This window comes from Syngnathoides biaculeatus, chromosome 7, assembly GCF_019802595.1.
Source record: "Syngnathoides biaculeatus isolate LvHL_M chromosome 7, ASM1980259v1, whole genome shotgun sequence".
NCBI classification, from domain to species: domain Eukaryota; kingdom Metazoa; phylum Chordata; class Actinopteri; order Syngnathiformes; family Syngnathidae; genus Syngnathoides; species Syngnathoides biaculeatus.
In genome coordinates this window covers 11,483,648-11,509,716 of record NC_084646.1, presented here as the reverse complement: position 1 = coordinate 11,509,716, position 26,069 = coordinate 11,483,648, and the positions used below count along the sequence as shown (strand labels likewise).

The window sequence follows — 26,069 nt, the reverse complement described above, 5'->3', positions numbered from 1 at the left end:
GAGACACCTGTCCAAAAGTTGCAGAATTTGGATAAACTTTTTTTCTTTTTTAGCTAGCGAGCGGCCTCGCGACAAAAAAAAAAAAAAAAACGAGAAGAACAACAGAAAAGAGCCTTTAATGGCCTGCGTGACGCGTTCGGCAGCGAGCGGTGCTAGCTGAGGACTTTGTGGTGGGGGTGCAGGGGGAGGCCGGAGGCGAAGGGTCGGATGTCGCGGACGGTCGCGACGGCGGCGTCCCTCAGGGCGGACGAGGAGACGTCCGGGAAAGTCAGCGAGCTCACTTCGCCGTAGGACGACGAGGCCGCGTCGGCGCCGTCCGGGGCGCAGGCCGGCCCGGGGTCGGGTTCCGGCGGGTCGCCCTCCTCCGCGCCGAAGCCCGCCACCTGACCAGAGAGGCCTTGAGGTCAAACGCGCCGCAGACGAGATCCGAGAGCTCAAATCTTCAAAAGAGTCACCAACGACATTTACGCCGCCTGACATCGCAAAGTACTGACATTGCATAAAAAATGTCCGTGTACAGAGGTATGATTATGAAAACGAAGCCCTCCCCAATAAAAAATGGATGGCGTATTTAAACTATACATGTACTATGTACTTTGCAGTTTATTATCGGGAAAAGCTAAAGAAAAAAAAAAAAAAAATTTTAGGCTTGGAACGCATTCTTCCTTTTTCCATTCATTGCAATGGGAAACATCAATTCGGTTTTCAAACAACCGCCTTCTTCTGGAATGGATTGTGGCCGAGAACCCAGGCGTAACTGCAAAATGAAATGTTATTTCAAAATATTTATTCTGCCTGGGAACGAAAGAAAACTAAGTGCTATGCGTCCAAATAAAGTGCTTCAATTTAGAAAGATTCTTTGGAATCGTTTGTCCTTTTATGGCTCCAGTTTTTCCTCACCGCCGGGAAAAACGCTCGGCGACATTTGCGCGCACTTACGTGCACGCTCAGCTTCCTGCCGGCGCGGCGATGCTCGGCGAACCAGGAGAGCAGAACCTCGCGGGTGAAGCCCTTCAGCGCCGAGATCTGCCGGCACACGAGCGCGCTTATTACTGCGGTGTTACTGTGGTGGCCCGGGTACCGAGGGCGCTTCGCACCTCCATGTCCAGTCTCCGGAAGAGGTACTGCCTGGTGAGCACCTCGAACCAGTTCCGGTCCACTTCCTCGCCGAGGTGAGCGTCCTCGCACTCTTTCAGCTTGACGAGCGCCGTCACCTGCGTCTCGAAGGCCTCGTCGCTCAACGCCGACAGACGCTCGCCGAACCGCTGCAGGAACTCCTCCACCTTGGACTCCACAAACTCCGTGCTGGCGAAAAAAAAAAATGTTAATACCGCTCCAGAAAGGAAGTTGTACATTTAAAAAAAAAAAAAAAATTCTATTTCGCTCAGCGGCGTTCACCTGAACTTGCTGGCCTGCGTTTCCACGGTGACGGAGAAGCCCAGGACCCCGGAGGTGTTCCTGCAGGTGGGGTACACGTGGTACCTGCCAGACAAAGCCGCAAGTCGAGAGGAGCTCGCGCTTGGACGGCGGCCGGCGCCGCACTCACCCCAGCGTCTCTTTGGTCCGAAGGAAGTCGAAGCACGGCTCCTCCATGTGCATCTGAAACACACGCCGGTACCAACGCCACCGTGTGTGCATGCGGTACTGCGACGACGGCGCCGCACGCCGACAACCGTCATAGTGACAGAGTCGCGCGCTAGGAGCGCCGCCCGTCCGTTTGCCGAAGAAAAAGCCGTAACCTCAAGCGCCGTAAATGGTATTTTTGTTGGGTGAGAGCATCCGCCACGCAGTTCTGAGACCGGGTTTCCAATCCCGACCCCGCCTGTGTGGAGTTTGCATGTTTTGGGGTTTTCCCTCCCACATCCCCAAAACGTGCGGTCGCTCAATAGAAGACTCGAAACGGCCTCGTCCACCCTTGTCTGTCTCTGTGTGGCCTGCGATCGGCCGGCGACCGGTTCAGGGTGTGGCCTGCCCCCTGCGCAAAGATAAGCTGGGATAGGCTCTGGCACCCCCGAAACCCTCGTGAGGATAACCGGCTCAGAAAATGGATCAATGGATCGATTTTATAAAACAACCTCACACACCTTTAGTCAACTCAATGGTAGAAAGTACCAAATAGCTGATGATCACCACCACCACCACCACCACCACCACCATCATATCAATGATGTCCAAAAAAAAAAAAAAACAAATCTCACCACTAGTAGCTCCATCAGGGCGTGTTCACGCAGATTCTTCAGTCCCGACTGCAACACAGACGAAAAAAATTGCTTCGAGATGGCGTCCGGCGCACCGCAAGATGAGAAAGACGTCGTGCCACCTGGTAGTAGACGGTAACCTCCGAGTTGGCGTCGCCCTTGTTGAGGGACTTGACCTTGCACAGGTGATGGCCGACGGGCAGCTCCACCACCCGGAAAGACACGGGGACCTCTGCTGACAGAGGCCGGTAGCGCAGCCCCCTTGCGGTCAAACAGACGCGACTTTACTCATTAAGTCGAGGTTTGGCCTCCGCCCACCCGGGCACCCGGGCACCCGGGCACGGACTCACTCGGTGAAGTAGTGCAGGAACTCCTCGGACTCCTGTCGGAGGAAAGCGGAGCCCGGGTTAGCCAACGGCACCGAGCCAGCTCGCGCGGCGTTCAAGAGCTCGTCTGACCGCGGCGGTGAAGTTGCCCTGGACCAGTCCCTCCGCGTAGAGCTCCGCCTTCAGCTCGTCCACGAAGGCCAACAAGTCGCCGAGGGTCGGGCCCGCCGCGACGGCGCGGTACTTCTCGATCAGCGACCAGCGGCTGCGCTCCAGGATCAACAGACGCACGTCCCTGCGCGCGGCGACGACAACGTTCAGCCGCGTATTTGACAACGCTTTGCGACGACCGTTTTGAAAAAGTAGGAAAGAAAGCAGCACCGCGACCGCCAATGACTTAAGTCACGGATTCATCCGTCGATTCAAGCACAAAAACACCATTTGGCAAAGGGACAAATTGAGTCTTCAGATTCAAAGACGACACAAATCGGCGGATTACGTGCTTAATCAATCGATTTGAAATTTGATGAGTTGTCAATCACCTCGACCGAAAGATGAGGAACATCCGTGCGGAGACTCTAAATTGGCCGTAGGTGTGAAGGCTTTGTTTGTTCACGCGTCGCCCAAAGATGGCCGGGACGGGCGACGCCGCCGTGAGGAGAAAAACGGAAGTACGTTCATCCCGGCGTGCGTTCCGGCCACCGTTAGCTTAGCTTTGGCGTGAAGCGGGTTGACGTACTTGCCCAGACGATCCGGCTTGATGAGGACGTTGAAGTAGGCCTTCTTCAGCTGCTCCGAGAACATGGCGAAGACGCCCGCGTCTGAGCTGAAGTCGGCAATGTGCTCCACCAGCAGTTTCAGCAGCAGCTGCACGGAAATTGGGGGGGAGGTCGGAGGACGGACGGACGGACGGACGGACGGACGGAAGGACTCGTCGCCGGCCTCACGGGCAGCTTGTGGTTGAAGCCCCTGAGCTTGATCAGCAGGCCGTGCTCGCCCGCCACCAGTTTGTACTCCAGCTGGGCCACGTCGGCCTCGTACGCCGGCTCGGCCAGGTTGTGCGCCAGGATGTTGACGAACAGGTCGAACAGCACCACGCTGCGCCGGAACAAACCGGAGAAACACTTTTCACCTGCGGCGCTTTGCCCGGTTCTGAGAACGTGCCCGACAATGACAAATCTCTTCTTGCTTTTTTTTTTTTTTTTTTTTTAAATACAAAAATAATTGCTCGCATTCATGAAGGGCGGCAGAAATGGGAAGTTCCACGATTAGAAAGGTCAAATATTTGGACCATTTTAAGTTCAACAAGGTTGCCAAACCATTCAGCAATGAAAATAGTTGTCAATTTATGTGCGCACGAATCGACGGCTGCGCCGCAAATGTTTTGGTCGTGTCGCAAAGCGCGTTGGGTGTGTGCCTTGAAGGGGCGGGGCCCCGTGACGGCAATCGCTCGGCTCATTTTCTATTTACGTATCAGACTGCTGTTCCCGTTACGAACCGGCGCCCGTGGCCCCAATTTCGGCTCCCGACGTCGAACCAAAAATGGAGAAAGTGACGGCGAGCAACCGGGGGGGAAAATAAAAAGGCCCGTGCCGCCGACGCCGACGACGCTTTCTTACTTCTCGGGACTCTTCTGAATCATCGGGGAGATCAAGTGGAAGCGAATATACGCTGGAAAAGAATTAAAATCCATTCAAATAATGCAGCAGCAAAATGAGGCTGGCAGGGTGGGTCCACTAGAGGGCGCTGTTGCACACACCTTTGGGGATCTTGAACTTGTTGTCCTTCTTGTACCAGAGACAACCTCGCTCGTCGTCCAAGATCTTGACGGGAAACTCCGTGTCGGGACGGTCGGACGGCCTCAGAGCGAAATCGGACGCTAGGGAGGGAGAAACAAATGACAACCTTGTCTTAGTGGTCAGATAACATGGAGCCCCCCCCCAGCCCGACAGACCGATGAACTTGTTTGCAGCGGGAAGGTGAAGTTCAGGGTTGACGTCCAAGTCCGACGCCCATCGTTGAGCCCACTCGGGCGGGATGTCTGATGGAACAAAAGAAACGCACCTGCGCTTGAATTCGCAACGCAAAAAAAGCAAAAGAGCCGTTGGTAAAACGTGTGTGTGTGGTGCGGCGCGGCGCGGTGGGCTAACTGGTTCGGGAGTTGGCCTCACAGTTCTGAAGACCGGGGTCCACATCCCGGCCACCTCCTCTCCGCGCTCCTTCCGTCGGGTCGGCGCATCCCATCAGGTGCATAAAACTAGCGGACCTTCCCAATCAAGTCATCAAATTCCCCAGCAGCGAAATGACAATTTTTCTGCCTTGTGCGCCCGCCTAACCCCGGTCCAATCGGTATTAGTAACATATTCTGAAGACCGTCGCGCGATCGGTCCCTTTCAATTGCTCCCTTTGCGCTGGTCTCGAACGGGAACCGCCATCGGCTGAAGGCACCGTGGACAATCGCGACCCAATGTTGACGCGCTCGTATCTTCTCAGTCCTGTCCGACGTGACGGTTAGGTTAGATTTGACATCTTGCACGACCGCTATAAACCGAAGTGTCTCTCGTTGCTTTGGTCTTTGTTGTGAAAAGTCGTACCAGAGCGGTCAAGTTGTTCCACACGTGGCCAATAAAGCCGATTCTGCAACTGGATTGGGGGTTTTTGGGGGGTTTTTTTTGGGATGCGTTTGTTTGTGTGTCGTACCTTGCACGCTGTAAGAGGTGCCGAACCATTTCTCCCTGAGCTGGCAGAGGCCTTCGTGTTCCGGGGAAAGCAGCAGCAGGTTGGCCCCGGCGGGGGTCAGCAAGGACAGAGCGTCGCCGATCACCTGACGGCAAACGCCGGCGCCGCCACGTCAGCGCAAAAACACCAAAACGCACAATCGACCGAGCTACATGCAATCATTTTCATGCCGACGGGTTGAGGGTGTGAATGCGCTCGGACAAAAAAAAAAAAAAAATAAACGCGTCAACCAAGAGTGAGTTGCAGCTTGACGTGTGCACTTCGAGCGTGAGCCGCCAGCGCCGCACTTCTCCTCCAAGCCAGGAGTGTCGCTACAGCTGCGCAGAGCGGCGTTTTATTGCCAATTCTGCTAGCCCGCTTTAATTTCCCGGAACAAGGGAGCAAAAAACAGTGGCTGCTAGTACAAACACCGGAGGAGGCGTTTAAAACGCCCTAAGACGGCGTGTCCGGCCGAGTACGTCATCAGAAGAAAGGACAATTTGTGGCACGTCGGTCACGTGATGCAAGGCGGGCCTGTAAAGAGGCCTCGAGCGAGGTGCCCGACCTCGGGGTCGAAGTCAAACATGAGCTGGTCCCCGGTCAGGAAGTCCTCCTTGGGAAACAGCTGCATGTTCTCGCAGATGTTCTCCACAAACTCGATGGGGTCTGTCTGCGGGAACACGAAAAAAAAAAAAAAAAAGACGTTGCTCAAGAACCCTTAAAAAAAAATCAATTCATTTGACAAATACGAGCGATTCAAGTCATGGTGGCTCGTCTTTATTTACAGTTTTGTCTGGAAAGTTCTTGGCCAAAAAGGGGAAGAAAAAAAAAAAAAACAAAAAAAAATGACTGGCAAATTATGAGTAAAAGGGAACCGACACCTTGAGAAGTTTGTCTGAATTTCTAAATTGTTAAAATGAGGACAAGACGAGCAAGAGCTGCGACATGATTGATAATAACGGCAAAATTTCTCATGGATGTCAGTCGTTATCTTGTCAGTGTACATGTTGTTGCTGCACCATTTGTTTTCAAGTCATTGCTCAAAGACTGGAAAGTAGATGCTCATTAGCATGAAGCTAACAAACTGAAGGTGCACGAGGTGTCATTTTCTTTGGTGTACGTTTAGTTCAACAGGGTGGGGGTGCCGTTAAACAGCTCGGAGCCCCATTTTTGCAACAATTGTTCATTATTTGGTTGCCGGAAAAAGCGGGAACTTAAGTCCGTGCGCGCGAGGACGGAAGGAAAAAGGATTTCCCGACACAGCCCGGGTGCTAGCGTGCTAGCACGCTCGCTACCTGCTCCTGATAGCGGAACTCGTTGTCTTCGATCTTCTGGATTTCCTCGTAGATCCTGCAGAGGAGAAGACGCCGTTTTCAGCCTTGGTCTGCGCGCGTGCACATTTTGGGGACGACCTCTGACCTCTGCTGAGGGCCGAGAGTCTGCAGCATCTTCAGGTACTGGAACACCAAGTGGACCACCTGCCGACAGGACCGAATGTCAATTTCAGCCGTAAACGGGTGAAATGACATGCTGTCATTTCTGCCGCAGATCAGAAATCTTGACATATTTCCACTCACTTAAAATGGAATGATTCAGCTATTCCTCGATTGACAGACCCTAACGACACAGCAGTAAGTATGACTATTGATACTAAAATTGCCAATTTGACGCGTGACTGCAGTGCCCTCCGGTGTTGAGGTTTGACACTGCAGTTTCCATTTCTCACATGACAGTCGTGACAGCCACCTTGCACAAAATTTGCCGAGGTCGTGCGTTCACTTCAGGTGCAAAACAAGAAGAAGAAGAAGAAGAAGAAGAAGAAGAAGAAAAGGCCGCAGATGGCTCGACGGGACTCGTGGACAAACCGACTGAAAGTTGCATTTGGACAACGCAGAGAAATCCTCAACGGTGGCCTCTCGCTACTTTTCGGTCTTTGGTTGTTGGAATGCGGGCGACCTTCACGCTTTCGGCGGCGCGAGGATCTCGGCAAAGAAGCATTGAACGCTCTCGCGATTGTGGCGTTCGACAAAACGAAACCAGTTTGGGGTTTGGGTTTCGTCTCGTTTGACTTCAGACGATGACGCCCAAAAATCAAATGTGCGTTTTTGCACGGCGGACGTCAACTTGTGGCTTCGGCTGGAGATTGAAGGAGAAGAGCGGTGACGCGCTATATACTTATTTCAAACGCTGTCGTACAGCATCAGGGAACAAGCGAAATTTTGGATTAATAATGCAAATTAGAAATACCTCAATGAAAAATGAAGACAATATGGAAATATATCAAACAGGATGCAGCTCCAAAGTTCCAGGTACGGATACAAATGATGAATATTTGAAAATGAGTTCCATGGAATATGTAAACGTCCCGAATTAAGAAATGCACTAATAGAAGCGCAGACATTTGAAATGGTGCAAATATGGCACCTATTCAATACGACGTACACGACGTGATAATATTGGAGATAATCTATGCCACGTCGCAGGTAGATCCATCTATGTTCTTAGCTGCTTATCCTCACAAGGGTCGCCAGAGTGCCGGGCAGGATGCGGGGGGGGGGGGGGGGGGGGTACACCCGGAACTGGTCGCCGGCCAATCGCGGCGCACACGGAGACTCGCAATCACACCGACGGGGCAAATTATTATTATTTTTTTTTTTTTTGGGGGGGGGGGGGGTGTCAAATGAATGTTGCATGTTTTTGGGACGTGAGAGGAAAGCGGAGCGCCTGCCCGGAGAAAAGCCACGCAGGCACGGGGTCGGAATCTAACCTGGGACCCCAGAACTACGAGGCCAAGGCTTCTCCGCTGCCTTATCAATACGACCCATCTGAGGCTCACGAACGACGCGCGGCCGCAAGTTGACCTGGTAGAAGTTGCGGAAGCCCTCGTCGGTCAGGGTGATGGAGACGGAGAAGACCGAGTAGGTGGTGTTCTGGTCGAAGCCCGTCTCGCTGTTGCCCCCGAACAGAGCCAGAGCCCAGCACCTGAACACGAACACGAGCGGGAGTCACACCGGCCCGGCCCGGCCCGGCCCGGCCCGACGGCCCGACGGAGGCCTCACTTCCTCCGCAGCGCCGACAGGATGCTGCCGCTGCCCTCGTGTCCGATCAGCCAGGAGATGTAGTGGAGAGGCTTCACCCTGACGCCGCAAGCGCGAGCACCAGCACAAGAGGTGAGCGCGACCCGGCCGCGGCGTCGCCCTCGCGCCTGCGCCCAAAGTCACCTGTAGTGCTTCCCCTGGGGGGGCAGGGCCCAGCTGACGCTCAGCGCGTGCACCTTCCGCACGGGAACCACTGCGTGCAACACAAAGGGGAGAGAAATGTATCCCATTTTTACATTTCAATGCCTTGGCACGGTCACGGACTACCGGTTAGTCGCGAGGACCGCGGTTCAAATCCTGACCCCCCCCCCCCCACGTCAGTGTGGCCTTTCCTCCCGCACCTGAGCTCGACCCAAGAGTCTAAATTGCCCGTCGGTGGCAACGGCGGCGGTTCGTCTCTACGTGCCCTGCGATTGACCGGCGACCAGTTCGGCTGGGAAAGGTTTCAGAACCGGCGCGAAAGAAGAGGCCAGGAAAATGAAAGGACAGACGGGACTGCAGGTTTTTGGAAAAGGGGGGGGGGGGGGGGTTTCCCCAAAAGTGCATATTTTCAGGGATTTCCAAAAAGCGGGACATTTTCTTGGAAAGTTTAGACGTTTACAAGTTGTTTTCCGAGAGAAAGATTTATGTTTCTGTAAAAAGTATTTGAGCTGGGGAAAAAAAAAAAAGGACATTTATTTCTACAAAGCATATTTCCTTCAATTTCATATAAAAGGCAGATAGTTATGAGATTAAAAAAAAAAAAAAATTCTAAAAAAGCCGCACCATCTTCTGGAAAAGGGAACATTTTGGGGAGTTTTTCCCCTTTTCTCTTTAAGTTGTATATTTGAGAAAAAAAAAAAGGAAAAAAAAAAAAAGTTGAGCGAGTCTCTCGTACCTCTGTAGAGTTTGTTGAAAGCCGGCGTGTCGAACGGCCTCGGCAGGTGAGAAAAGTCCACCGGCGGTTCGGCGCTGGAATCATCAACAACAATAACCGGCGGACGCCATCTCACCACCGGCCACACGACGACGACCAGTCTTACTTGTTGGGGATGTGGACGAAGATCTCGCGGACCCACCGCTCCAGGGTGTCCAGAGTCTCTGAACAGCAACCACGAAGAGAAGAAGAAGAACGACGACGACGGCGGCGGGGGGGGGGGGGGAGAAGTAAAAGAGGGTTGAAAGGGAGGAAGAAGCAAGTAAGGGAAGATGTGTGCAGGTAGGAGGATGAAAAGAGAACCTTTGGACTGCACAGCGAGCGTCATGTAGTGGGCCGAGTAAAAGCGGGTCCAGAAGTCTCGCAGATGGCGGTAGGTGTCCATCCCTCGCTCTCGGGGCTCCTGTTTCAAGGTGCGAGCGTTTCCTGCCAACACGTCAAGACCGCTCGTCACGCACTTGCTTCGTTTGTCTCGGAAACCCGTTTAACGGACTCAGATCGCCATTTCTGGTCCTCCCTTCTCGATGGCATCCAATCAGACCCAAGGAACTGGGTATATTTTTTAAAAAAAGAAAATCTTGTCCCCGCAAAAACTCAAAGCATCCACTCATTTTCTTAGACGCTCATCCTCACGAGGGTCGCGGGGAGCAGGAGGCCGGGGCGCACCCTGAACCGGTCGCCGGCCAAAGGACAGACGACGGCCGCAGTCACAATCGCACCGACGGGGCAACTTTAGAGCGTCCAATTAATGTTGCATGTTTTTGGGAGGCGGGACCCACCCGGAGAAAAGCCACACAGGCACGGCGACAACATGCAAACTCCAGAATTCAACCCAGGACATCGCAAAAACTTTCACTTGAAATTACTGACTTCCCGAGTCCGTTAAATTCAGCTTCCCGAGGATCTGCAGGTCTTCTCAAAAACTTGTGAATATTCCAATGTTTGCATTTTGGAAAACGTAGCTCGACAAAGCAAGCCAGAGCGAGGCGCCGGTGGCCCACCCCAGCAGAACTTGCTCATGGGATGTCCCGGCACGGCCAGGCTGCCGAACAGCATCTCCTTGCGGTGAGAGTCGGACGGTCTCGCCAGCTGGTACTCTGGGGGGGGGGGGGGGGGGGGGGGAGAGAGCAGAAAGAACCTCCGGTCAGGGACGGACAGCCGGCGGCGGGGGCGGCGCCGCCGCCGACGTCGTCTTACCGCTGTCCACCGCCTCCACCTCTCGGTCCACGGCGTCCTCGATCATCAGCGGGCAGATGAAGAACTGGGCCCACCTGCGGCAGAGTCGTTGACTAACTTGCAAGGTCACCGCCAACAACAAGTCAAACTACTGCCAACTAAGTCAACTCGCTGACGAGTTCCCAACCTTGAACTCAACGTGATGCATTTGCGACCAAAAAAAAAAAAAAAAAAAAACTCCCTTCAAATAACAAGAACTCAACAACGAGGTGACAGGAATGAATTTACCAAATCAACTTGCTAAGCGTCCATCGACTGAGCTGCTTATCCTCACAAGGGTTGCTCACGGGAGCGCTGGAGCCCTTCCCGGTTATCTTTGGGTGAAAACTGGAGAAAAGACTTGCCAAGCATCCATCCATTTTCTTAGCCACTTATCCTCACAAGGTTCGCACAACTGGTCGCCAGCCAATCGCAGGGCACATAGAGACAAAGAGCCGCACCGACGGGGCAATTTGGAGCGTTCAATTGATGTTGCACGTTTTGGGGAGGTGGGAGGAAAGCGGAGCGGAGTGCCCCCCCCCCCCCCCCCAGAGAAAAGCCACACGGGAACGTGGAGGACATGCAAACCTCGCACAGGCGAGTCCGGGGTTTGAACCCGGGTCCTCAGAACTGTGAGGCATTCTAAAGAATCCCGAGCGACCCTCGTGAGGATGAGCGGCTGGGAAAACGAGGGCCGACCTGTCGAGGGCCTCCCGGAAGTGCTTCTTCTGCACGTCGAACTGGAAGACGGTCCTCTCGCAGTCGGTGGACGCGTTGTCGCTGCCGCCGTGCTTCTTGAGGAAGGCGTCGAAGCCGTTCTCCGCCGGGTACTTCTCGCTTCCCATGAACACCACTGTTCCCATGGCGACGACACATTTGTTCATATCGGCAGTAAAAAAAAAAAAACCCAACTGAATTCTAATCGCTTACAGAAAAAGGAAACGTTCCTACATAAGTTTTGTTTCCAGTCTCAAACAAACCCTAACCCAGGATTAAAAAAACAAAACAAAAATCAAGTATTTTCCCTTTTACGGGCTAATAAGTAATCGAGCCATTCGGGACTTACTGTGCTCCAGGAAGTGGGCGAGACCCGGGAGTTGGTCGGGATCGCTGAAGCTGCCGACGGCGACGCACAAGGCGGCTGCGGCCTGGAAACAACACGGGGGGGCCTCGTCACGCCACCCAACGGATTCGAACCGGCTTTGATTCTTGCATTAAATGATTGTAGCACCCAACGAGGGCGCTCCTCGCATCCCGTCCGATACGGGCCCGTTTTAGCCGCGCTCAGAAACGTGACAACTACATAATTTTCAGCAACCGATAAAAAGATTTGGACCTCAATGAAACGGATTATCGGACAGGAGAAGGTGCCCCACGTGAGTCAAGTGCCGATGACAAAGAACAGGCCCCTGCGGTTTCCCGGCAGACACCCTTTTCCGGGCCATAGACGGCCGCCGACTAACCAGGAACAGGAAAAGGAACAGGAACAGGAACAGGACCCCCCCACCCCCCCCACCCCCCAACCCCAACAGCGCGTTCTATCGGGGCCGGACCGGATTTGGAAACCAACCTCTCGCCCGTCTCACCTGCTTTTCTGCACTCTTCTTCTTCTTTTTAGTGGCGCCGTCCTCGTCTTCGTCCTCATCCGTAAAGTCGCTGTCTCGCCCTTCCGCTTCGTCGCCCTCGTCATCCTCCTCCGAGCCCTCGCCCGAATCCGTCTCGTCTTCCTCCTCGTCGTCCCGGTCCGCCCGCCGTCGCCGCCTTGGGTCTTCCCGTCGGCGACGCTCAAGTCGGAGATGAGCAGCGCTCTGAGGCCGTTGCTCAGCTGGATGCATCTGCGTCCAAAAAAAAGGCACGTCCAAACTTTCCGCCTCTGCCGCTCCAAGGCGCAAGGAAGGACTGTTCAAAATTGGACGGAATTTTTCTCCTCCCGCTGTTTTAAAAACGCACAAATGTATACAACTGCATACGCTCTCACGCCCTCACGGTCAAGAAATTGGAGATTATTTCAGATCGGCGCTTGGCGGTTATGAAAAGAAGACTGCTCGCTCGCTTGCACGTAAGAGGTGCAGCGTGCTTGCTTCAAGTGTTTAATGCGGTCACCGGTTCCGTTCATCCAGGGCAAGTGGTGAAAAAATTAAAAGTCCAAACAAGAACTCGTCAAATGATGCAACAATTGTTGAACTTGAAATTGTCCAAATACTCTTGACAGACAGTAGAGTTCCGATTTCCGCCGTCCAACACCGAAGCAGAGGTGTGTTGACATTCGCAAACATCTGCTTTTACTTTGGAGAACAACAGTCATCATTTTGGCCGATGCTCCGATTGACGGATATTACGAACCAAAGCAGGAATTGAGTCGTCGTCGTCAGATTTTTTTGGTGAGTTTTTTTTCCCAACTTGTCATTTGAAAATGTCGCATTTTTCAATGTCATTTTCACCCAGTCCATCAATTAATGCCCCCAAAAGTTGAAGCAATGATGAAAATAATTGTTACCTGGAGCTGTCAAAGAAAATTGTGCAAAAGTCTTGAAGAAATGTGACTTGCAAACGTGGAACAACTGCGACAGCGTGCAAGACTCAATTCAGGTCGGACCGTAAAAAAGCCATTTTGCGCTTTTTGCGGGAACGCGAAGGACCAAGCGCGACGCCGCCGCCGCCCGTCACTCGAGTCAAGCTACAGAAAATCTTGTTTGAGCCAGCAGGGGGCGACACAAGCACGCGCGGGAGATCCGGAAGAACCGCCCTCCCACCTGTATTTCTTGGGGTCGTTGGGCGACTTGACGATCTCCGGGTCTCCCCGGTCCTCGGCGGCGTCCCGCTGCGTGTCGAGGTCCCGCGTGGACGGCGGCGGCTCGCCCTGGTCGGCGGCGCACGCCGGACCCGAAGCGCTGGCGGCGCCGACGGACTTGTTGGTCTGAGGCATGACGGCTTCTCCGGCGGGACGACAAGGAAGGTTAGCAAGCAACGTTTTTGTTTACGCACCGCTGAAGCTCATTTAAAAACTATGTGTACGCAAATTGCATCTGAGGCGCAGGTCGTCAATTTGGGGTTGCCATCCACCTTTTACAGCGTAGTACCTGTGACTTTGAATGTGTGTGGCTTTAAGAGGCGGCTCAAGGCCAGATGAGCGAGCGAATGAGAGCGAAGAGTTGGCCGCGTTGGCGCGGGAGAACGCGAGCCGTTAGCAGGCCGGTCCGCGTGTCGAGCTGCTCCAAAAAACAAACTTTTCGAGCCGACAAGAGCTGCAAATGGTCCACGCCGGCCGCATTGAAACGGGAAATCCTTGACAACGTTTTCCCCGTCTTTCGTGTTTGTTCTCGGATGACGAGGGCGGAGACGGCCGGTCCCGCCCTGCGAGGATTTCCCACGCAGAGACGGCCGCAGAAACCAAACCCGGTTCTGCCTCTGGCGTTGCCGCGGGAGGGGGAGGGACGGGCGGGATCCCGGTCAGGTGAGCAATTTCAAAATGGAAAAAAAGTCGAGATTTTGGATCGTTTGGACTTTGATTTTGGGAATTGCAAGAGAAGATTATTTGTGACTTGTGTCAACATGAATAACGGAGCTGCCTGGAATTTCGAGGGTGCCTTTGAGAAATAATCTTCTTCTCGTCCAAGATGAACAGGCCCGGCGGCCTCCGTCGAGGCGAGGTTCTCTCTGGTCTTTCCCTCGCAGCTCCGTCCTCGTCGTTCTCTCTCCAAGGCTGTCCGCCGCTTTTCAGCCCCGCGCACATTTGCTCTCCTTTCCAACCGTTCCATCCCGATCCGAGGGGATTCCGGTCTAACCTCATCTGTCAGCCTATCCGTCCCGGAACTCTCAAACACGGACTGAGTATCAAAATCTCAATTTCATTTGCAATTTATTTCCACTTTGGGCTACGACCAGCCCCTTCACCGGCTCGGGTCGGAGGTCATCGCTAGTGACGTAGACCACCAGTGAGCCGTTTTCAGGCCTTGCTAGAAAAACGCCCGGAACTCAGGAATGCGGAGAACATTTCGATTCCGCTTTTCATTCAGTTTACTGAGCCGGCACAGAGACAATACCACAAGCCGAATATGGATCAACGGCTGAGGGGCCAGAGTCGTGAATTTGAAATGGGACCGGTCAATGCGGCGCTGAGCAGATGAGGTCTGCACGGCAACCCGATTGAGAGGAAAATATCGACCGTCCACGTTTCACGTCGCGGCACCCAAAAGCCAAGACGTGAATCCGCGACGCCGGTTCGAAGGCCTTGCTGGCCTTCACCTGCCGCGGAGGAAAGTTCAAGAAGCTGCGCGTGCTGCGACGAGCAAAAAAAAAAAAAAGGAGCCGCTACGGGACAGCATCCGGCTAGCTTAAATCCGCCGCACTGCCGACCTCGGTGTGGGTTCGGAAGCCCGACAGCCTGCCGGCCGGCCAGCCAGCCTGCCGGCCAGCCACCCAGCCACCCTGCCACTCTGCCACTCTGCCACCCAGCCAGCATCGAACACTCGTACGTGACTCGCGGAAGCGTGGACGGCCACTTACGTGCGATTGTTCGAGCTCGAGCGGATCCGACACAAACCGAGCGACGACTTCGAGGTAGCGGCGAGCCTCATTGGGCAGACTCAACAAAGCCCGCCATTGGCTGACAGCCCACGAGTCACGCACAACGTGCCATGATTGGGCAATGTCCTGACGTCGTCTCTTCTTCTACGTTTGGAGCAACTTCGGCGACGGGAAAAGAGACGAAACCCATCCGGTAACAGACGTGCCCTTCCGGCGGCCATGTTGGGGAGGTCGATGTTCCCCGCAGAAGGGAATGAAGGCCAAGTGCATTCAAATCGGAAGACGTAAAGTCCATTTTGACGGGGGGGGGGGGCAGAATTAAATGATATGAATAAAGCACTTCTACTGGGAAAAAAAAAAAAAAAATGAGGAAGGAGAGTAATCTGCTCTGGATTTAAACGAGTCGCCTACTGAGCATTTTTGTTACTTGATTGAGCAACTATGTCGGCAGCCGTTTTTCATTTGTATTTGTAAACCATGAACAACTTTTGAAAAGTCACTCCAACGCTAAATACATGCAACTTCGCTCCCAATGAAAACGTGATTAACAGATAAAATCAATTGACAGATTTGACATCTTTATTTATCACCGACGATATTCAAAACAGATGAATAATGTGGACCCTAATGTGTAAAATCATATAAGAGTAGTCAGCACAAAGCAAAAGTTTTGATTGATGAGCTTCTATTGGATAGTTTGACCTTTGGTCATAGAAAAAAAACAAAAAACTTTTGAATGCCTGTATTTGCTTTGATGAGTATCACATTTCACAAAAAAACACATCATTTTTTTGTTTACTTGGGTCATCCGCCCATCCATTTTCTTCCGCCGCGGCTCGCCTATGCCGGACATCTTTGGGCGGGACCTCCGCTGAAATGACCATTCGCACCTAGGGGCAATTTAGTCTTCAATCAAGCTAGCGCGCACGTTTCGGGCGGAGGGCCCCGAGAAAAGCCACGGCGAGGACATCCAAATCCCACGCAGGAGGGGCGAGATTTGAACCGGCGGCCTCAAAAGTGGGAAGCAGCTGTCCACCGTGTCGCCTACCTTGCCCGATCTTCTACGTAACGACTCGATGACATCATCACACGAGAAATTGCGTCACCGGGCCGCTCCCCAGCCCACTTTTCACGTCAGCGACACATTTTCAACATAAAAAGGTGTTCAAGCAGACAAACAACATGAGCAAAGGTCGTTTAACTTTTGATACTAAATTCCATCTTTAATAATTCAAACATTGACAGTAGCTCGTACGATCACTTTGTGCTTGGTTAGACGAGTTCACATCGAATCTGCCCACGCCACAATTTGTTTCACACACAATCGAACGTCTAAATCTAGCACTTACAAAGTCACCAGAAATACTCAACAAGGTCAATATTATCATCATCATCATCGTCATCGATACGAACACGCAAAAGTCACAACGCGCACGCGCACGTCATTCCTTTGACGGGAAGATGCAAATGTCACACTTTGGTCCAAGTGCACGCACGCACGCACACAAAAGCACTCACAACAGTAAATCGAGTCTCGCGAGAGCGTCGCACCCCACGCCCGTCGCCAGCAGGGTGCGCCCGTGTGTGCATTTAGAAGCACTTGCCATTCGGAAATACTCGCGTGTACGGTATTTGCGAGAGCAACCGCCAGGCGGCAGCGTTGCTCGCCGTCTCCGTCAAGTTGAAGTTGATGAATGCGCGGCGCCAAATATTCTCGCCATTCTGTCGTCTTGCACGTCACAGTAAGACATTTGCAAACAACTGACCGACGGGAGGCGATTCCGCAACTCGTCGTACAATTTGCCAAAGTGAAGACGAAAGCGTGTCGCTTGGGGAGGGCCACGAAACGGCAGCGAGGCGTGTCGGCGCGGTCATGTGATCGGCGAATCTTTCGTAATCGGCGGCAGGCAGAAGGTTGAAGTCCTGATCCGAACCTGCTGCCAATCGTACAAACAGAAAGTTTTCCGGATGTGCTCCCCGCTAAACCGTGTCGCGGTTCATCTTTGGTGGCGTTTTTAGCGTGAACCATTTTCAGAGTTACGAGAGTTGTTTGGAAGGACTGGGCTGTATGTCATAGTGAATTGCGCTGACGTACAGTCGCGCGTAACCGTTTGGCACCATTTAGTTTTTGGGCGTGGCTAAAGCGAGGACCCCTGGCACAAGTCGAACCGAACCGGACCGCCTTCGTTCACGTCGGCCGCCGTCAGCTAGCTACACCTACACCCTGCTAGCGTCGTCGGACAAAATAGCCCCCGGCTGAAAGTCCGACGCGCGGACGGAGGCTTAATTGCGCTGGGGTGCCCGCTTTAGAGTGCCTTGTTGTCGCAGCATGGGAAAGCCCTGCGGGATTGATTTCAGCCACTCGAGGCTTTAAAGCAGACGTATTTTGGCGGCTCCGACGCGTACTTAAGCACGTGTCGGCATAACGACGGCAAAAAAAAAAAAAAAGTAGTTGCGATACTTGGTTTGGCAGTTTTGAGTCGAGCGGGACGTGGCTTTGGCCCGTTCAGGGGACACGCCCGTCGCCTTCGAGAGCGGACACCGTTTTGAAGCCGGCCATTTGTTTGAATCATTCGGATTTGACAACAAACTCCTCTGAGCCGCGTCGGATTCTTGGTTCCGTGACCCTCCGGCACGAAAGCCGTTTCCACACCGCAACACAGTTGGAACCGATGTACCGGAACTGCGGAAGATTCCCGGCGGGGTGCGTTATCGTTCGAACGCACTTCATCACACGGCGCCCCTCGTTCCCCGAATGAAACATCCTTGCCCGGCCCAGCAGGTTCCGAACGTCATGATTGCCACAATCTTTGTGGAAGGCCCTTTTTTTTTGGGGGGGGGGGTGAATTTTCTTTTTCTTTTTGGAAATTTTTGCTGAAAACGAGACAGCTGACATGCCGGAGGGTCACTTCGCAGGAACTCGAAGGGTTGAGGGGGGGGGGCAAAAATGGATTTTGTACCGTACGTCGTGTCCAGGTTTTCGGTTCGCCACGACGGGCAGCTCAGAGGCCACGGGACCGACGTCGCTCGCTATGCTCGGATGTTGATGGGGTTTGGGTGGGTGGGTCGTGGGGCCGGTGGGGGGGGGGGGGGTTGGCGGTCGCCGACTTATCAGCAGCACTTTGGGGGTAGCTGGCCGGCGGGTTTGTCGCTCAGTCTGGCGGTCTTGGTCCCGGGGGCCGCCGGCGCCTCCACGTCCACGCGCTCCGACATCTTGACGCAGATGACGTCCACCAGGCGCTCGAACACCTGCCGTACGTTGACGTTCTCCTTGGCGCTCGCCTCGTAGTATTCGAAACCTGACGCAGGACAAAGAGTGAACACAAAAACGGACCGGTTCTGGAAAGCAAACTGAACCAAGAAAAGGTCCGACTGTTCTGATCGTGATTGTGACCGGGGCCAATTTCCCTCGGAGGAGCCGGACTTCGCCGGGGCCAAATGACCGGGTTCTAGTCCATCTGGGCCCCCGGGTCCTCGCGACTTTTCCCGCTTTTGTGCCGGTCGAGTTCGAGACTGCAGGCGGCGCTGCCGAGGGACTGATGGCGCAAACGCGGGAGTGGATTGTGACTCCCGAGCCAAAGTCGGACAGAATCCCAGCCCCCTGTTCTTCCCTCCAGACTTGGACTGAAAGGTGAATTTAGCGAACTTCGGCATCAAATGTTGGAATGTTTTCATGGGATTCCAAATAAAGCCAAGGAGAAGGTTCCGTCCCGTCGGCTTTTTGTGGTCACTGTTCCCGCTCCCGCTCTTGAAATTTCTTGAAAAATGTCAGCCTCCGCTGGCCTCTCACGCCCGTTTCGACGCTCGCAGACTTTTGCCCTTGAGTTTGGAAGGCAGTCCTCCACGTGCGACCGAAGGAGGAGGAGAAGAAGAAGAAAAGCAAATCAAAGAAGAAAAGCGGCTCACCGAGTTGGTCGGCCAAGTGTTTTCCCTTCTCGGGAGGGACGGCTCGCTCCTCGTCCATGTCGCACTTGTTGCCCACCATGATGACCTGGGCGTTGTCCCACGAGTACGTCTTGATCTGCGTGGCCCTGAAAGACCACAAACTGCCGATGAGCGGCGCGCTACGCGGCACTTGTTTGCCGTACCTTCTACACGCGACCGTTTTCGTGCACGGGCGGAGCTAAAGTCAAAAGTGGCCCCGCCGGCGAGCGTACGTGCGCACCCACCAGTCCTGCACGGCGTTGAAGGACTCCTCGTTGGTGATGTCGTACATGAGGATGAAACCCATGGCCCCTCGGTAGTACGCCGTGGTGATGGTGCGGTAGCGCTCCTGGCCCGCCGTGTCCTGCGCCACAGGATCGGCGGACGTCGTCAGACGCGTTCACGCTGGCTCGCGCCCGAGTCTTCCTTCGCTCCCGCGGCACTGCGTTACCCGCCATCCCCTGCTAGGCGGCCGATCGGATGATTGCGACGCACCGCGTGAGGTGTGGTCTTCTCTTCCTTTCCCCGCCCCAAACCAAAGCTTACAAGCGTTTCCGACTGTAATATCGTCATGTGCATCCATCCGTCCGTCCGTCCGTCCGTCCGTCCGTCCGTCCGTCCATCCGTCCATCCATCCGTCCGTCCGTCCGTCCGTCGTCCGTCCATCCATCCATCCATCCATCCATCCGTCCATCCATCCGTCCATCCGTCCATCCATCCATCCATCCATCCATCCATCCATCCATCCATCCGCCAAAGGGTTTCTGCTCACTACTGACGCCTATCACAGCTGAACTGGTCGCTAGCCATTCGGAGGGGACGTAGATACAAACTCACATTCACACCTACGGGCAATTTGGAGTCTTCAGTCAAGCTAGCACAGGGAAAAGGACAAGAGGCGCGACCTCACGGCTTTGAGAGAGAGAAAGGCTTAGCTTCTCCTACGGCGACGAGTTTCCAGCGTGACGTTATTGACATTACAACGACTGGCAACTGAAGGTGACTCATGGCAACGTTAGCAAGTTCAGCAATCAGAAGATCGCCGGCAACGGGCCGAGGTTACCGACGAGTCGCGTGGACGCAAGTTCCGGCCGCACGGCGCGTACCCATATCTGCAGCTTGATCCGCTTGTCGTGGCGATACACGGTCTTGACCTTGAAGTCGATGCCCACCGTGCTGACGAAGGAGTTGCTGAAGGAGTCGTCGGCGTATCGGAACAAGAAGGAGGTTTTGCCCACGCTGCTGTTGCCGATAATCAGCAGCTTGAACATGTAATCGAAGTTCTGGTCCGAGCCGTCCCGCTGGCCGTAGCGCTGGTCCGCTTTCGCCATCTGAAACCAAAGCCGGCGGGCCCTTTTTTGGAATCAGCAGCTCAGGTGAATGCTAGCGGCTAGCGGCTAGTTGCGCCATCTGGCAGCTCGCTGAGCGGCTCTCGTGACCTGATGAAATCGTTGACCTGTACAATATTGCCGTGGGATATTGGTGGATAACGGTGACCCGCCAGCTAGCAAAAGGGCACTCCGTGTAATGTTAGCAATACGTGGCACTCGAAATGCCGGAAGACGAGTCTGCGCTCTCTCAGCTCGTCTCCAAAACCTCCATCCAACTTTGGCCGTCCCTCCCTCTGCAGAGCTCATTTCTAACCCTATCCGACCTGCTCCCTCAACATCTTCATTTCTGCCACCTCCGGTTCTGCTTCCTGTTGTTTCTTCAGAGCCTAAAAAAAAAAACAAAAAAAAACCCCATTCTAGCATATTTGCAGTCCGCTCAAAGGGCACTTGGATGCGCTACTTCCGAAATATTCTGTGGACAGATGAAACCAAATGTAGGAACATGCCAGAGAAAAGTGACAAAACCTGATCCCAACTGCGACGCATCGTGGAACGGGGATGCTTTTCTACCTCGGGGCCTCGGAAGCGCTCATCCAGGAGGTCAGACTCGCGAAGAACTCTCTCTGTTGGCTCAGTTAAGGTCAGAGGTCATGACGAAATGACTTTTGTCAGAATATTATCTGGACTGAGCTAAACTTTGCTCCTTTGGGACCAGGACAACTTGCTTGTGCTTAATGGAATGATGAATTATGCTGATCACGATTGGCCCGTGACCACTTGAGGTCGCGCCCCGCCTCTCATCTGAAGATTGGCTCCGGCATGCGTGCGACCCTTGTGAGGATAAGCAATCTTGTTGTAACGGACACGTACGTCCTACAGCATTTCTCCCCCCCCCCACCCCCCCCTTCATAATTTCCTTGGTGGAAAGGAGCCACAAATTTATCGCGATTGTTCGAGCTTTGGTCAAAGTCACGAGTCCGAGTCCGGTTTCCAAGTTTTGGAACATTTCGTCGAGTTCAATCCAAAGTCATCAAATGAGTTCCGAGCCCAAGTCATGTGACTCGAGTCCACACGTCTTCATATCAACGTGGACCCGTGTGTGCGCGCGCGCGTGTCAATGCGCGTGCGTGTGGCCGGCTGATGACAGCCCGCGGCGTCTCCATGGCAACTGCCCACCTGCTGAGGTTCCTCCAAAAAGCGCGCTGACATCGTCAAATGTCATATTTCACATGAAGGCAGCAACATGTCGGACGAAGATGAAGATGACGATGAAGATGACGAAGATCACGTTTCCTTACCTCTGCTGGGCGTCAACGAGGAGGCGACCGTCTGCCTGTCCGTCCGTCCGTCCGTCCGTCCGTACGCCCGTCCGTCCGCCCGTCCGTCCGCCTGTCCGTCCGTCCGTCTGTCCGTCCGTCCGTCCGTCCGTCTGTCTGTCGGCCTCCAAGGTCCTTGAACGCAACACCGCCAAACGTGAGCGAAGAGCAGAAAGGATCGCTCGTGCGCGCGCAGTTCAGCTGTGACGCGCGCGTCCCCGCCGCCGACGCAAAGTGGTGGAACAGGCGCGCGCTCACGCGAGCAGGTGCGGGTTCGCGTGTATGACTCATGCGCGCGCGTGCGGCAGACCGGCGGAGCAGGATGCGGGAGGGTGACGTGTGTAGAGATCTGCATGCAGTATATCCAGCCATCTATTGTCTGAGCCGCTTATCCTCACAAGGGCCCATCCCAGCTGTCATCGTCGCCTGGAACGAGCTTGCTCGGGTTCCGAAAATCCCGTCGATGCAGTTGAGGGGCGTTTATGTCTTGAGAAACGAGGAGACCATTTTCTTCACCGCTTATCCTCACGAGCTTCTCAACGGGCAGGATGGCACACCCTGGACTGGTCGGCGGCCGACGCAGGCGGGACCTGGGAACTGCGAGGCCAAGGCTTTTACCGGCCGCTCCGAATTGTTCCTTCCATTAAGATTCGACTCGGGTCAAATCGGTGATTGCGAGGCTTGCGTCCAAGGGTGCACTTTTGGAGCCACGCACGAGAGAAAAGCAGAATCGGGTCACGCGATCGCCAGAGAAAGCCTTGTTGTGTAGAATCCGTGTACAGTAACGATGACTTCCTGCGCGGCCGTCCGCTCTCGTACTCGCGTTCAGAACTCGCGTTGAGGCCGCCAGGCCTCACCTGCTTCCTTCCGACACATTCAGCAACTTTCAGGCTCCGCGTTCGAGCCTTCCGGAACCTTTCGGAATAACCAAGAACGGGAAAAATTTGGATTTCATAGCAAACTAGCAACGAGCAGAATCGTTCAAGGACCCCCAGGGACCGACGGACCATCGGGAACGTTCGGGAACCTTCTGGGGCCTTTCGGAACAATCAGGAATATTCAACAACTTCCATGAATTGTTTGGGGAACACGGGAGAGCATTTAGGAGCACTGAGCAATCGGGAATATCGGATCATTTACGGACTTTCAGGAAGTATTCTGGGATCTCAAGAAACAGGGAGGAACATTCTGGAACGTTGAGCCACTTTCAGGCCGAGTCAGGAACAAAAACGACCTCAAACATTTTGGGCCCTAAGGGGAAGACGGACGAACAATGAGGAACATTCCGGCAAACCGTCAGGAGCCTTCAAGAACACGCAGGACTGATCGGGAACCCTCGGGAGTTATTTTTGAAAGAGCAAAGCCAGTCATCCTCAGAGGAAGGCCGCTCGCTGGCCCCAAGACTCAGATCCCGTGACCGAGCGCAACTGAGCGTCGCTTGTCTTCTCGCCGCCTTGGGACGCGCGGGGGGGGGGGGCGGAGCCTCGCCTACATAAGGACAAACGGTCAAAGAACACGAGAGCACTTCGGCCTCGGCGGCCGAGATGGACGAGCCGAGCCCGAGGGAACGAGAACTTCTGAAGATCCGGCGGGACAGCGACAGCAAGGCGGCGCAGCTGCTGAAGATGGAGAAAGTCATGCAGCAGACCAAAGACCTGATGGACAAGCGCAGCGAGCCCGACAAGGTCCGAGAAAACATGGGTGCGTCCTCTCGCTTTTACGCCTCCCCTCCCTCAACCTTCCGCATTTATTTATCTGGATCTGGTCTTTCCTCGGAAGGCGTCAAACGGAGAGGGCGGAGGTTCGAAGTCCTCGCCGGCGTTGTTGTGGAAAGCCGCGACAAGCCGCGTTTAGCACGCGCGCAAACCGTCAAAAGCAAAAAGTCGCTCAGGAGGGCAAACAAGGACCGTCCTTGTTCGGACAAACAAAATCGCTCCTTCTCGGCTGCAGGGACGGCGGATGACAAAAAAAAAAAAAAAGCTGCGCTCCTCGCTGTGGAGGTCGCGGTGAGGTCGGGGGAACCAAGCCGGTCACGTCCCCGGTGGTGTTTTGTTAGCGCTGGGGGGGGGGGGGGTGACAAAAGTAGCAAAGTAGCAGCGAAGCGATTTCCATGGGGGGGGGGGGGAGAAAGCCCACAAAGGGAAACTCTTGTCGGAAGTGTGAGCGCCGTCATTGCTGTGTGTCCGCAGTGGAGGACCTGGAGGAGAAGGTGCGCTCCAGCCGCCGTCACAGGCGGAATTCGCTCCACCACACGCAGATGCTGGAGAGTCAAATGAAGACGGTGAAGGGCGAGCTGGAGGGGACGCTGGACCACCTCCAAGAGCTGCGCGACGTCCTGCGCCGCTCGCAGCAGAAAGCCGAGGAGCGCAAGGCCGCCATGGAGAAGATGGCCGCCGGACTCATGTGAACGCCGGGTCCGGGCGTCTTCTTCCTCGTCCAAAACAATACCGCCGACTCGACTCGATCAAACCGGTCCAGACTAGATGACGTTAGACAAGAATAGACCCGCGCCTGGGTGACGCCGCTTCCCTGAAGACACGTGCGAGCTCGATTGACGGTTAGCCGCGTAAGGAGGAGGCTGACGCCGCGTACGGTGCGATACGCTCTTCTCGACCACATTAGACCGGTTTGGGTCATCCGAGTATTGACTCAATTCGACAAGATTCAACGGCATCAACGCGATCGTAGAATAGACTCGACTCGACTCGTGCGCTAAAATTTGCCTCAACTGGACGAGGTTCCGCTTCACAAAAAAATCGACAAGAAGACGACAATCGAGAAAAGTCAGCGAAGAGCGAGAAGACGAGATCAGCGTGGCTACACGACCGTCGACCTGATCAAACGGGACAGCACCACAACTACGCTGAACGATACTTGACTGGATGACTTGTCTTATTTCGACTGAAATAAAGAAAAAGAAAAACATTTTGCCTTCCATGTGGGTTTTTTTTTGTCTCCCCCCCCCCCCTTTGCTTTTTCCGGGGGGCAACGCGGGCGTTCCTCGGATAGGCCGCATCGGAACCAACGGCGGCCACGTCGGAAAAGTCGACGTTCCCAAAGGAGTCGAAACGTCGACGTGAAAACCAAATCACGATCGGCTCCTTCGTCAGGCGACTTTTTGCGCGCCGTCGGCTCGGACCGTCCGGGTTTCGCGTCGCCGTCGCGAGGGAGGCGTCGCATCTACGTCTGGATCTGTCCGTGATCGCGCCGTCTTGGAAAACTCAAATCTCCCATCCTTTGTCCCACCTCCGTTGGAATAGGTGACGGGGCGAGGTGAAGCCGTGCCGTGCCGTGCCGTCTTTGGGAAAGGAAAGTCCCGTTTGCAAGGCTGCCGCCGCGCGAGCGGCTTCCGCGCTACCATCTCAACGAGAAAGGTCTTTCTTTCAGCAAAACGGGACTTTTGTCCCAAAAGTGTAGACAGAAGCAGGCCACGGTACGACAGGAACGACGGTGAAAAGAAGAATCATTTGTCGAGTCGAAATCACGGTACAGAGTTTTACCTCGATAATCCCGATCCGGATCACTTTATAGAATCACGTGCCGTTATTAGAAAAGAACCCGAGAGGAACGCGTTGGGATATTTCCGCGGGGTCCCCGAACGCAGTTGCGAGGCGCAAATGAACTAAGTGGGGTTCACGTTGGCCCAGGATCTGAATCAGACGTTTGTGGACTTAGGCCGGCGGGGTCCGACGCTACTGCTAGCGCGCTGCGCTCGTTATCCGCCTCGCTGCCTTTTTCTTGCGCTTGTTGTTGTTGTTGTTGTTGGGGAGTGATTTGGATCTCGTGCGCCGGGAGCACGTCGAAAGTGTCTTGAGGTCGCGGTCAGTCATCTGAACGGCGGAATGTTCTATTTCGACGGTCTGTTCGGGCGGCCAAAACAGAAGGCGCCTTTTTTCACAAGAAGTCACACGACGGCAAGCTAAGCCTCCGAGCGGCGCCGCTTCTTTCCGGTCCTGTGGCGGTGCGGAATGACTGCCGCGGGCTCAAAGCCGCGTTAGGATTGGCTTTGTGTCGAGAAGATGACTTTGCTTGCAAACGCCAGTTAGTGCGGGTCACTTATCGGGTCACTTGCTGCCATTTTTCCTCCTTTTCTGCCAAGATACAGGAGAGTGAGCGGCGCGGCGGTCGCTACGCTCCGTTTCAGTTCATTTGAACGAGCGACCGTTCGGGGCGACCTCAGGCCGGGAGAGGCTCCCTCCCGCGTGAGGGGGAAGCGGTCGCAGAAAAAAAAGGGTTCTTTCCTGCTGTTGATCCTGCAGTGAAAAGGTTGAGGTTGCCTTTGAGGGGCGTGGCCCGAGAAGGTCACACACCCGTTTTTAAAAGGTCCGAGCGCCACACCCTGGCACACCTTTGAGCGCATTCCCTTTTTCTGGGTCCTAGCACAAGCGGGTTCGCTCCGGTCCAAACTCAAGTTGTGATAAGACATTTGGAGCGCTCATGTGTGCCATTCTTTTGTGCGTGCGGATTTAGAGGCGTTGTGTTCGCACAAATGCGCTGACT

General features: G+C 54.4%; 3 protein-coding genes across 4 annotated transcripts; 1 reads left to right on the top strand and 2 right to left on the bottom strand.

Annotated features, from left to right (window-relative positions):
• Window positions 1-100: 100 nt before the first annotated feature.
• On the bottom strand, window positions 101-15,137 carry LOC133503284 (nardilysin-like). The gene is given in 32 exon segments (XM_061824749.1): window positions 101-383; window positions 940-1,026; window positions 1,098-1,305; window positions 1,399-1,482; window positions 1,547-1,599; window positions 2,199-2,246; window positions 2,321-2,459; window positions 2,549-2,580; window positions 2,657-2,819; window positions 3,264-3,391; window positions 3,472-3,622; window positions 4,144-4,195; window positions 4,284-4,403; window positions 4,479-4,565; window positions 5,225-5,348; window positions 5,808-5,912; window positions 6,538-6,592; window positions 6,662-6,720; window positions 8,104-8,224; window positions 8,302-8,379; window positions 8,464-8,533; window positions 9,218-9,291; window positions 9,363-9,420; window positions 9,560-9,682; window positions 10,258-10,353; window positions 10,454-10,527; window positions 11,171-11,324; window positions 11,538-11,619; window positions 12,058-12,219; window positions 12,222-12,306; window positions 13,225-13,402; window positions 14,978-15,137. Coding segments are annotated over 31 exon segments (3,276 nt in total). The 5' UTR covers window positions 13,398-13,402; window positions 14,978-15,137; the 3' UTR covers window positions 101-152.
• A 263-nt stretch (window positions 15,138-15,400) lies between these two features.
• rab3b (RAB3B, member RAS oncogene family) lies at window positions 15,401-21,755 on the bottom strand. The gene is made up of 5 exons (XM_061824722.1): window positions 21,552-21,755; window positions 20,029-20,253; window positions 19,168-19,286; window positions 18,905-19,029; window positions 15,401-18,297 (listed from the first exon to the last, which is right to left on the bottom strand). Exons 2-5 carry the CDS (start codon window positions 20,251-20,253, stop codon window positions 18,110-18,112), a joined length of 657 nt encoding a protein of 218 aa, XP_061680706.1. The 5' UTR covers window positions 21,552-21,755; the 3' UTR covers window positions 15,401-18,109.
• si:ch73-389b16.1 (uncharacterized) lies at window positions 21,471-24,416 on the top strand. 2 transcript variants are annotated; one of them, XM_061824724.1, is made up of 2 exons: window positions 21,471-21,588; window positions 23,759-24,416. In XM_061824724.1, exons 1-2 carry the CDS (start codon window positions 21,483-21,485, stop codon window positions 23,974-23,976), a joined length of 324 nt encoding a protein of 107 aa, XP_061680708.1. In that variant the 5' UTR covers window positions 21,471-21,482; the 3' UTR covers window positions 23,977-24,416. The 2 variants fall into 2 exon arrangements, with proteins under 2 accessions (XP_061680708.1, XP_061680707.1); XM_061824723.1 differs by lacking the exon at window positions 21,471-21,588 and adding an exon at window positions 22,844-23,270.
• The last annotated feature ends 1,653 nt before the right edge of the window (window positions 24,417-26,069 follow it).

Excerpts from the sequence above, each read along its gene's own strand:
- rab3b (XM_061824722.1), bottom strand. The coding sequence starts at position 20,253 with ATGGCGAAAGCGGACCAGCGCTACGGCCAGCGGGACGGCTCGGACCAG. Across the intron at positions 19,287-20,028 it reads GGATCAAGCTGCAGATATGG|GACACGGCGGGCCAGGAGCG; the intron begins GTACGCGCCGTG and ends CCTGTGGCGCAG. Across the intron at positions 18,298-18,904 it reads ACACTTGGCCGACCAACTCG|GTTTCGAATACTACGAGGCG; the intron begins GTGAGCCGCTTT and ends GTCCTGCGTCAG.
- si:ch73-389b16.1 (XM_061824723.1), top strand. The coding sequence starts at position 23,114 with ATGGACGAGCCGAGCCCGAGGGAACGAGAACTTCTGAAGATCCGGCGG. Across the intron at positions 23,271-23,758 it reads CAAGGTCCGAGAAAACATGG|TGGAGGACCTGGAGGAGAAG; the intron begins GTGCGTCCTCTC and ends GTGTGTCCGCAG.